The 12,431-nt window shown below is 42.5% G+C and overlaps 1 protein-coding gene across 3 annotated transcripts in view; it reads right to left on the bottom strand.

Moving 5' to 3' along the window:
* The window catches only part of l(3)80Fg (dnaJ homolog subfamily C member 16 l(3)80Fg), a 2,137,133-nt gene that overhangs the window by 17,372 nt on the left and 2,107,330 nt on the right, over nt 1–12,431 (bottom strand). For 2 of the 3 annotated variants that reach the window (XM_067760004.1, XM_067760002.1), the window contains one exon: nt 34–321. The exons of the other annotated variant lie outside the window; for it this stretch is intronic. In XM_067760004.1, coding sequence (XP_067616105.1) covers nt 127–321 — 195 coding nt within the window. In that variant the 3' untranslated portion in view covers nt 34–126. Of the gene's footprint in view, nt 1–33; nt 322–12,431 lie in introns of those variants that run through there. 3 annotated transcript variants of the gene reach the window in all.

Genomic DNA, 12,431 nt, shown 5'->3' with positions numbered 1-12,431 from the left:
GTATAAAATAGTTGAATATAAGATACCTGGTCGTTCTTTTATAAGTTGCTGCAAAGAATTGCAACTATAATTATATTTTCAGTTAAGTATGTATATAATATATATGTATAAATTTATATCTGATAATTATTTCATTGGGAACTCTGGCCAATAGTTAATATAGTATCTGTGGGTAGAACCCTCGAATAGTCTGTCCAACCAATTAGATAATCCATCTAAAAGATTCTCCTCTAGAAGATGTATTGGTTCTACTCCTACTAAGGTTGATATTTCTGCATCGCTGACATCTTTAAATGTATTCTTCGTAAATTTCGCCAAACTCTGTGAATGATGACAAGAAAATAGTTTAGTAATAGTAAACAATATTTAAATTTACATAGATCAATCAACGTGTCGGCGAAAATTTTCAGATTTTTTTTATGTAAAAAATGTGCCCTTCATAACGAAGAATATAAAAATACCACTGGGAAAAAATGTAAAAAATGTATACCAATTTCGGGAACTGTTGAACTTTTACTTGATTAGGCTACAAAACTGAGAAGAAACGAGCTCAGGCTTGTTAGTCAATTCGGCGAGGGCAGTTGCTCTGGCTTCCCTGGCTTTGGTAAAAATGCTACCTTAACCTCTGCCCACCTATTTGGAATATGGCCGAGCAGTAGTGATGCCTTATATAAAGCGGATAAGGCTGGGGCTATATGATTTATCCCTTGCTGTAACAGACAAGGATAGAGCACACCTGGTCCTGGTGACTTGAATGGGCTGCAAGTAGACAAGGCCCATTGCACTCCTTTACAGTGGTGAGCTTTGTTTGAGTCCTGTAATTCCGGCTGGTTCGCCTCCTGGTTCAGGGACTGGGGAGTTTGCCCTCCCCCTTCTGCCTCTTAAAAGCAGGCTTGTCAGATTCAGCCGATCGCTGCATCTGGCCTCTCGGGGCTCGTTCTCCTTCGAAGAGTTTGCAAAATTGAGGATTGCTCGTAGCAAAATGTTTCTCAGTGAACTGTCTTCGACATTCTTCCACTGTCTCTCGTGTCTATGCCAAGAAATCACGCTCGCGGTTGGTTAGGTAAACCACTGGATCCAAGCGCTACATAATTCTTAATTCTGTCCCGTATTGTGAGAGTATTCTTAAGCTCCCTATCTTGTTGCTCCTGTTCTAGCGTCATTTCTTTGTCCGGGCTGGTAGACCGCTCCTTTGCGGAGCGCACTATCGCTACCCGCGTCCGGGTCATCGCTGATAGCTATTTCCTCTCTTCCGGCTTGTGACGCCATCGCCTTTTCCTTCTGTACATTACTTTCTTTAACAATTTTGAGTTTTTCTTGGTCATGCGACCTTCTGCCCGACAAGGCGGGTTCAGCGGTCTAATGTTAAAAGTGAGGATAACAAACCATGCGCCGCAACAGAGCCGCTTGCTTAGTAAGGCCCGCATTACTTCCCGAAGCAGCCCAGTATCGGGAAAGCTCTGTTAAAATACAGTCGGAAAAAGATGCAGGCGCTTAACTGCTCAGCCCCATAGTTGGGAGCTATGGAGTTCAGCTAAGCCCTCACACCAACGACAAGGTGCCTGCTATATTGAGTTAAATTCAAAGCTTACTTCTGTGATTAATTCTCATTTGGCTCATTTAGAGGAAGCAAACAATGAGACAGTGCTGCTCAAACTACGATGTCAATATTACAAAAAGGCCATCGGGAAAAAAACAAGATACACACCTGAACTGCAAGACGGCATCTTTAAAAGAAATAAGTTACCACACATCGGCCGCTCTCACTGCGACGCTCCCAGCACAGACTAATAAACGTGCCGCCGAGTAAGCATGATTTCACACGCCGCCCTTGAACCTAACACCTTAATTCAAGGCCACGATTAGTGGCAGCAGTAATTATTTATACTTCGGCATTACTCCATAGCATAATCAGAAAAATTCTGTTTCACACAATTATTAAGTTAGTTTAACTTATAATGCACCATTAAATCATTCACCGCACGGAACGGACAACAATTATACAATTTTGTACATTACATGTGTTGTGATCCGCACTTCAATATACAAAATTTTGAGCAGCCCTCTAAAGAATCATCGAGGTGGAGAACTTATGTTGGAAGCAGTTTTCTCACTACTGTTCCAGAAAATTTTAAATTTGATATAGGTTTTCGATTAAAGTGGTATTTCAGCAACAGTATTTTATTTAAACTCTTTTCTATACTTATTTTATCCCAAGAAAAGTGCTTGAAAAATCATTTCGGGAACGCGTCCCAAACCCATTAAATGTGTGTCAACCGAGAAAAATCATTTGAAAAGAGAATTAATTTAAGTAATTACTATTGTGCCGCTATCTTCCTTTCCAGGTCTTTAAGCTACAATTTGAGAAGACCGCAACAGTGAAAAACTGGAATACTGAGGATAAAGTTGCTGCACTCTTCGTAGCATTGAAAGGACTAGCTGCCGAAATCTTACAGACTATTCCATAGTACGAACGGAACAGCCATGACGCATTGATGGCTGCTGTAGAACGAAGGTACGGAAGCGAACACAGGAAACAGATATATAAAATAGAATTGCAAAACCGTTTCCAAAAAGCTAATGAGACTTTGCAAGAGTTTGCTTCAGACATTGAAAGATTGGCTCATTTGGAAAATGGGGACGCACCCGTGGAATACACTGAAAGGATAAAGAGTCAGAGCTTTATAAATGGCATACGGGACGTTGAAACGAAGCGAGCTACATACGCAAACCCAAAGCCAACATTTGTAGAAACGGTATCCCATACACTGACTCAGGAAACAGCGTCACTTTTGAGTTAGCCCACATAAAAAGCTCATCGCGTGGAAGTGGAAAGGCCAGACTGGGTAGACACAATTTTGGAAGCATAAAGGGAAAGCAGCAGAAAAACGATGGTGCCGTCAAGTGCTTTAAATGTGGAAAGCCAGGGCACATTGCACGTTATTGCAGTACCAATCCTAACAGTTCCAGCAATGTGGGTGGCCGTAAACGCAGAGCTGAAGGAGATGAGCAAATCTTCAAATCCACTCAATCATTAAACTAAAGTGAGCCATAATCTCTATCTCGCAAATTGGAAGAAGGTTAAGCAATCTGACTGTCGGAGGACATGTGGATGGAAAGGAAAGTTTACTGACTGTAGATACGGGTGCATCCCATTCCATCATTCGATCAGATTTAGACAACAAGAAGATAAGACCATTGCTTGGAGCAAGATTACGTACAGCCACGGGAGAGGGCACCCAGGTAATTGGAGAAGTAGCATGTGAAGTAGCAATTGGGAATGCCACGGTATTACACAATTTTATAGTGGCAGAGATTGTTGATGAAATCATAATTGGAGTGGACTTCTTAATCGACCAAGGCATCAAGATCGATATGCAAAGCAAGACGATGCGATATAAGAACATGGATGTGCCACTTAATTTCGGCTACGAGAGAGGCTATAGCAGACCATAGCAAATACCACCAAAAACCGAAGCAGTCATCTGGGAAAAGGTTGATGGAGATTGTGGGACAAACAAATTGTGGGTTGCCGAAGCAGCAAACAAATCAACACCGAACATACTGGTAGGAAAAACCTGGCTATGAAAAAACAAGATGGACGTATTCCGGTAAGAGTAATCAATAATCAAGATTATCAGAGTAAGGCAAACCAACTGCACCTAAATTGCGCAAACATATTTGACCAGGATGATTCCAAACCAGATCGCACCAATGTTGTGAAACATCAAATTGACACTGGCGACGCGAGGCTGATACGTCAAGCTCCTCGTAGTGTTGCACTGGCGAAGCGGGAAGTTGTGAGTCAAATCGTACAAGAAATGAGCGACAGCGGCGTCATCGAACCATCAGCTAGTCCATGGAGCTCACCGGTGGCACTTGTGAAGAAGAAGGATGACAAAATGAGGTTTTACGTGGACTACCGCAAGTTGAATGGTGTCACGAAAAAGAATAGCTACCCATTGCCAAGAATTGACGATACTCTGGACTCGCTATCTGGTACGAAATGGTTTTCCACACTGGACTTGAAAAGCGGCTACTGGCAAGTTGAGGTGAAGGAGGAAGATAAAGAGAAAACAGCCTTCAATGTCGGTGATGGTCTTTGGCAATTTATAGTGATGCCTTTTGGACTTTGTAATGCACCAGCTACTTTTGACAGACTCATGGACCAGGTACTGAAAGGACTACATTGGAAAACATGCTTGGTGTACCTGGACGACATCATCGTATTGGGCAAGAAATTTGATGAACATTTTAAGAACTTGGAGGATGTTTTCCAGAGAATAGTCGGCGCAGGTCTGAAACTAAGTCCCAAAAAGTGTTCGCAGTTCAAAAAGAAAGTAAATTATTTGGGTCACATGATAACGAAAGAAGGTGTTTGATTGGCCAAGACCACAGAACTTGCATGAATTAAGAAGTTTCCTTGGGCTGTGCACATATTACCGCCGATTTGTACCAAACTTTTCCAGCGTATCCCAAAGCCTCCATGAGCTTGCAACAAAAAATAAAGCGTTTGAATGGAAGAAGGAGCAAGAAGTGGCTTTCCAAACATTGAAGGTGCATTTGTGCACTGCCCCAATGTTGGCATATCCGAATTCAGGAGCAACATTTATTCTAGATACAGATGCGAGTGGATAAGCTACAGCAGGCGTTTTATAGCAACTGGTCGATGGACAGGAGAAGGTAGTTGCATATTACAGCCGTTCGATTTAAAAACCAGAGAGGAACTATTGCGTTACACGGAGAGAGCTGTTGGCATTGGTAGATTGCATTAAACATTTTCACAAATACATCTACGGCCAGAGATTCTGGTTCAGGACAGATCACGCAGCGTTGAAATGGCTTTTGCAGTTCCGTAATCCGGAAGGACAATTGGCACGGTGGATCGAACGACTACAAAGCTATGACTTTTCCATTGAGCATCGAATAGGTAGTACCCATGGATATGCTGATGCAATGTTACGAAGACCATGTAGTTTGGAATGCAAGCACTGTGCAAAGGGCGAGGCTAAATAAGACATTATAGATGTGCGGCTAATGACTATAACGTGTACGGATGAATGGGACAAGGAACAACTGAGAAAGTGTTAGCTAGAAGATACAGTTCTGTCACATGTTATACAAGGGCTCGAACGAAACGAAAGACCAAACAGAGAGGAGATGTCAGCAGAGAGACCCATTGCGAAGTCTTATTGGGCACAGTGGAACAGTTTAGAATTGATATCGGGTTGCCTTCATCGAGTATGGGAGAGTGAAGATGGTCAATGCAAGAAGAAACTGATAGTTGTTCCCAGAAAGAGGATTCCTGACGTACTCAGCGAGCTGCATAATGGTCCAAGTGGAGGTAATCTTGGAATCACGAGGTTTGCAACAGGGCGAAAGGGCCCAAAACACGAAGTCATGGCCAGATGAAGCAGAATATTTCAGGTGCACCATTTGCAAGGATCGCCATGGATGTCGCAAGTCCATTTCCTACTGGCAACCGCGGAAACCAATACGTACTGGTGGTTATGGATTATTTCAGTAAATGGCCAGAGGTATACCCAATCCCAAACCAAGGAGCGAAAACAGTAGCAGAAGTGGTTACAAACGATTGGGTTGCAAGGTATGGTGTACCAATGGAGTTAAATTCTCACCAAGGCAGGAATTTTGAATCAGCTGTGTTCCAAGGTATGTATAAGAAGTTGAGCATTCGAAAAACACAGACAACTGCATTGCATCCTCAGTTCGATGGTATTGTGGAACGTTTCAATAGAACGTTGGAGGAGCATTTAAGGAAAGTAATAGACAAGTGCCATAAGGAGTGGGATACACACATATCATTATTCTTGTTGGCTTACCGATCGGCAGTACATGAGTCAACGGGCCAAACTCCCACAAAGGTAATTTTTGACCTTCGACTGCCAGCTAATTTGAAGTATGGGATAGATGCCCATGCGGAGAGCAATGTCAAGAAATCCATTGGTGTCTTGGAAGACGATCTGAGAGAGATACGCGATCTGGCAAGGCAACGAGCAAATATTATGAGTGACAAGATGAAAGCCAGATACGATAAAGCAATTAATTCGGTAGGGTTTCAGGAAGGAGATTTGGTGCTGTTATACAACCCACAACGAAAAAAAGGTTTGTCCCCAAACTTAAGTGTAATTGGGAAGGCCCATACAAAGTTGTAAAACGGATCAACGATGTAGTGTACCGCATACAAATCATTGGCAAACCACGAAACAAAATGAAAGTGGTTCATTTGGAAAGGCTGGCAGCATTTAGATCGAGAGATTTGTCTGATCGGGACGATCAGACTTAGGTGGAGGGCAGTGTGACGAATATTAACAACACTAAGGGATACTATCATCTCTAAGCCGATGCTAAGCAGTGACTTGTATGCACATCATTAAATCAATCATTATGTTTATCCATATGTCCATATGAGCAGCGGAGAAGAGACGCACAAACACATGCATATGTCTTATCTGAGATGTTGACAAAAGAAGGCAATAATTTGTGCAAGTATCACTCACATATACACGCGCATATGAGAAGCTATAAATGTAGTTATAGCTGGTAATTTTATAGCTGATAACTAACTAGTAAATTCTAGAATAGAAAAGCCTAGAAATATGCAACGAGGAAACCAGACAATATAAAAGGCAGCAACAGTAGACGCACGACAATCAGTTTTGATTAATCACGCTATCTGTCTAGCAATAGAAGTGTCATTTTGAAAGTAGTCTAATAAAAACCCATTCATTTTGCATTATCGAATATTGGAGTTATTTATTCAACAGTTTAGTGATTCGAACGTTAGCAGAAGGCTGAAAATAATTATAATAAGTGTAAAAGAACGTATAAATGGAAAACTTTGTGGTATGGATATGATTCGAAAATTGTCCGAGTATAAATTCGTAATTCGAGGACGCTGAAACATGTCAAAGCTTTAAGAAGCCGTTCCGAAAAGCACTTTGGCAGATGAATCGAGCGTTATATTGAAATTAAACTGATTATTTAGTTAGTAAAGGCAGATAAAATCAGCTTGAGTGCTATAATTGGATGAAGTGCTGCCAGTCCCAAATTGTCGTCAATGTCTAACGGGAGTCCAAGGAAATTTTCGGTTTCAACAGGAGTGGACCATAATGAGAGGGGTGTTAGAGGCGTTGGTTCCGCAATACAACTGAGGAGATGGTTGGTGTTATGTGGGGACACATTGCAAGCAGGACATACATTTTGTATGCCGGGGTTGATTCTGGATAGGTAAGAGTTTAACCTGTTACAGTACCCAGATGGAAGTTGAGCTAGAGCGAGGCACGTTTCACTAGGGAGAGTGCGTTCCCCCTCTGTTAGTTCTGGGTATTTTTCTTTAAGTAGTTGAATCGCCGGGCAATTCCTGGCATAGAGGTCCGACGCCTGTTTGTGTATATCACTGAGGACTTGCTTGTGCTTTTTTGCTTCATATGACTGTGTTCTGCCATATGGCTGTGTTCTGCCGTGCCGAATTTCCTCATAATGCTTACTGAGATGGTCCCTAAAGCCCCTGGGCGGTGTAGCTTCATCAATCAGATGTCTGTTGGGATGCCAGGTTTCTGGGTATTCAACAGAAACTGTTTGGTTGGCATTTAATTTCTTTCCCTAAGGGTGTTCTGGGGACATAAGAAGACAGCCCGTAGTGGTTCTGAGGGCAGTATTTTGGCAGGCCTGTATTTTATTCCAGTGAGTAACCTTTAGGCATGGCGACTATATCGTGTGGTCGTAGCATGCAATCGCCGGTCAATTGCTTTGTAAGTGGTAATAAGCGTTTCTTTGTCTTTACCCCAAGTGCTGCCGGTAAGAGATTTTTTTCCAAAACGTAGATCCTGATCGAACGTCACACCCAAGATTTTAGGGTGTAAGACAGTCGGTAGCGTGGTGTTATCGACGTGGATGTTCAATATGGTCGATATTTGGCGCGTCCATGTTGCAAATAAGATCGCCGATGATTTGGTCGGTGACAATGTCAGGTTTCGCGAGGCGAAGAAACTGGAGAGATCAAGGAGATAGCTGTTTATTTTGTTACAAAGCTCATCGATCTGTAGGCCTGGGCTTGTGGCCATTATTGTGCAGTAATCGGCGTGGGAATCGATGTTTTCTCCTTCTGGTGGTGAAGGTAGCTTTGATATGTAGAAGTTAAAAGAGGGGATAGGACGCCACCCAGTGGCATCCCTTGTTTAATTCTCCTTGGCTCGGATTTTATGTTCCTGAATTGCACCTATGTTTGTCGACCAGACAAATAATTTGCGATCCACCTATTGAGACTTGGGGGAAGAGGAGACCCTTCCAGATCTTGCAGTAACGTGCAATGGCTGACCGTATCAAAAGCTTTTGACAGGTCTAACGCAACGTGTACTGTCCTATGGTGGGGGTTTTGAATTAATCCGCAATTTAACTGAGTGCTAATGCCATTTAGCGCGGTGGTAGTGCTATTTCATTTTCGGAAGACATACTGAGGATTGGCTAGTTGCAAATTTGCATTAAAGTAGAGTAGCAGAATGGCTTTAAATGTCTTGGTTACTGGCGATAAGATGTTATAGATGGTTTAGCATAAACGATGGCATCCTCAACCTCTTTGGCGGTGAAGGTAATTGGGACGCGCTGTATTTATGCTTGTGTGCGCACTGTCTGTTGTCCCGTCTTCTAACTTTGTCAACCGTAGAATACTTTACATATTGTCGGCAAAAATCGATCGCGCATTTTTTCGCATCCGACAGCACTTTATCGCCGAAGGCGATGGAGATTTTGTCATTGTGCTTAGACGGATTCGATAGAGACCTTACGGTGGACCAAAAGCTTGTGTTCATTCACAAGCAATCTGATGTGTTGGTTTATATTCGTTATTTTGGGGTCGCCGGGATCGTGCCGTCTTATAAGGTCACGTTCTATCGCTAAATTTGCGGCCTTCGCCGGAAAATAAGGCCGGATTTCCGGAATTTTTTCCGGCGGGAATAAAACGAGCCGAGCCGAGCGAAAGGAGTATAGGCAGGTGGCCAGATATCAATGCTACCATTGGTTGCCAGTTGGCGCAGTTTACTAGACCTGCGCTTATGATGCATAGATCTTGCGAACTGTGACAGCTTCCTACCATATGAGTGTGGCGTCTCCGTTTATTGTGCAGAACGACGTTTCCTCTATTTGGTCCGCCAACATTTTACCACTGCTGTCCGCCTATATGTTAGAATGCCATAGATCATGATGGGCATTGAAATAGCTAATAAGTAGTGCGCTGATATTAGGGCGGTATCTGATGGGGCAAAGGTGACAGAAGAGATGTTTTCTATTTACATCGCCTGACCAGATAAACATGCCATGACGTTCTAGGAAACTGTCCCTGCGGCCGATTTCGGGATCGAATAGATTATATTTCACTGAGTGGTGGATGATAAACGTGAGACCGCCTCCATTTTCGCTCTCGCAATATTTTCTGTGGACGTTATACCTAGAGCAGGTCAGCAGAGCAGATCTTGCTGTGAGTTTGGTCTCTTGAATCGCAGCAATGCGGATGTTATGCCGCTTCATGAAATCAACTATCTCCGTGATCATCCCAGTGAATCCATTACAGCTTAACTATAGACCTGTAGACATACAGACCTCAAAGTATTATCTTCTAATATAGACATACATATATATATATATATATATATAAATTTACAAATACACGTTTATTAATACACGTGATTTTTTTATTTATTTTTTTTTTGTTTTTGTCAAAATATTATATAATTAAATTTCGCATTTCGCGGATTTAAATCATTGAATGAACGTCCCGTTCTCCGTGCTATATTTTTCAAAAAAAAAACAAAAAACACAAACACCACCACCAATTTAAATTCCTTTTTTTTAATTTCTACGGCGCGAAGAGCAATTCCATCTTCGAACTTTGCGAACATTCCCTGAGCGTACAAATAAAAAACCCAAAAGTTTGCGCAAAATGCCTCTCAGTCCCCCAAAAACGTCAGAAACCGGGACAAAACAAAAATGTGGCCCAAAAGAAGAAACGGTCAAGGAAAGGGCAACATCCCCCAGCCCAAAATCTAAATCAGTTGGCCCATCCGCGCAAAAGTTCATCGCGGAAAGTGATAGCCTCATGAGATACTGTGCAAAATATAATGAGGCACCGATTCAAGATCACACGGAATCATATTTCATGATAAAGGACAAAGCACTAGATGATTATTGGGCACGGCTTCAATCGGTATACGATCTGGTATTTTCGAAGCCAGACGAAAGTTTCCCTAAAGGCTTCAAGAGTTCGGTACAAGGCAAACAATACACTTGCCTTGATACATATGAAGAGACAAAAGCAAAGATTGCCGGTCAACTTTCGTTGATCAAAGTGATGACAACGCCGAGTACACCACCCGCGTGGAACAACCCTCGGCTGAGGCAAATATTTAGTTCAAACACCTGCATGCGACACGGAGACCTTTTATGGTGGCTATGAAGAATGGCCCGCTTTTCGTGATATGTTTACAGCGGTGTACATTAACCACCCAAGGCTCTCCCGTGCTCAGAATTGTGCCATCTCCAGTACAAAACGCATGGCAAAGCCGGCTCCATTCTCAGACAATATCCGTTGAGCGATGATAATTTTGGCCTTGACTGGGAAGCTTTACGGTCACGATACGAAAACAAGCGTATCCTGGTTGACAACCAGATAAAATCCTTACTGACTCTTGCCACATTTCCGTCAGCAAACAGTGAGCAACTTCAGAGATTGCAAAACAAAATCAACAACTGCCTATCAGTCCGTCACTCCCAAGGAGTTACAACAGACAGTTGGGATCCAATTCTGGTGTACATTTGTTCATCAAAGCTCCCCGAAACAAACCTGTCACTTTGGGAACAATCTCACCCTTCGCGAAGAGATTTACCCTCATGGTCACAAATGAACGACTTTCTCACCTCAAGATATGAAGTCGTTGAAAGGGTCAATAGGCTTCAATCAAGTCAAAGCAAACAAAAACCAGTCAATCATCGGAATTCTGAGCAAAACAGGTTCTTCAACAGGACGCAAATTCTTGTGGCAGAATCTAAAAAGGAAACTTGCCAACGTTGCAACTCCCCGCACCATATTAGACTCTATGCAGAATACAAGCGAATGTCTGTGCAAAACCGGACACAATTCATAAAACAAGCTAAGCTGTGCACAAACTGCCTTAGCAGCACTTATATCATCAACGAGTGCAGGAGCAAGTGGTTATGTTCGACATCACACGCTGTTGCATGCGAATCCACAGGCTCTGCGTTCCACCCCACGAACGAGTGCATCAAACGTGCAGCACACACCTGCTGAGTCAACACCTCTTGTTCGACAAACGCAGAATAACTCCGATTCTAGCGAGCTACCATGTTGTACAAAACACGCACCGGTTCAATAATTGCACGTAGCCAATGATAATCAAATTCTCCTTCCTACTGCCATGGTCGTGGTCGAACACGAAGGTGAATTATTTCAACTGAGGTCCCTTATCGATCAGGGCTCGAAAAGAACTTTAATTTCCTCGGAAGTTCAAAAACGGTTGAAACTTCCATTCGAACATTCAAAGTTCGAAATCTCTGGCATGGGTGGACAAGTCGTATAAAAGTCCTCCAAGCTTTGTCCTTTGACACTGGATAAAGGCTCATGCCATTGTGCTGCCGCAACTCACAAAATATTTGCCAACATCACCAAAGTTCGTGTGATTTTCAACGCCTCAAAAAAATCTGGGTTAGGCAAATCCCTGAATGACGTTTTATACACTGGTCCAACTCTCCAACCAGATCTCATGCTACTTGCTTTACAGTGTGCATGCATAAGTATGTGTTCAATGGAGACATTAAAAAAATGTACCATTTTCCCACTGTGCGTCATAAATGTAGCGCAGGGGAGAATGCGCCTGCCTGAATAAATTTACCGTTTTTAAATATACATTTGAATGCAATTTATCATGGCTTGCTATGGTCGAAATTATTGCGCATTAGAATTGAGAAAAGATTTAAGTGGAGCGAATCAGTAAGTCAGTCGAGGATAAGACACGGTGCCAGAAGTGCGTGCGTGCGGGCAAAATATTAATGTAATAAAATTTGTTGTATGTTGCTAAGTGAAAGTAAGTAAGCTAGAATATTGTATGGTGCTAAGTGAATGTAAGTGAGCTAGAATATTGTTAAATTAATGCATGCGTGTATATACGTAAGTATGCATGAAACAATACTATCAGGAAGTCACACCATCGACAACGCCACTGAATCACTCGCTCAAGTGATGAAAGCCTTAAAATCAGCTTGTTTCATATTTACGGCTAATCACCCGGCCATATTAGAACAGTTTCCGAAGGAGGATCTTCTAGACTCCAACTTCTTGAAATTTGAGAGCAATTCCAATACCAAAACTCTTGGCATTCCATGGAAGGCACTTGTTTAGGCCC

This window comes from Eurosta solidaginis, chromosome 1 (assembly GCF_040869045.1).
Source record: "Eurosta solidaginis isolate ZX-2024a chromosome 1, ASM4086904v1, whole genome shotgun sequence".
In the NCBI taxonomy this organism is placed as follows: Eukaryota; Metazoa; Arthropoda; class Insecta; order Diptera; family Tephritidae; genus Eurosta; species Eurosta solidaginis.
Note: the sequence above shows the minus strand (reverse complement) of the source record. Positions and strands in the feature narration are given on the sequence as shown.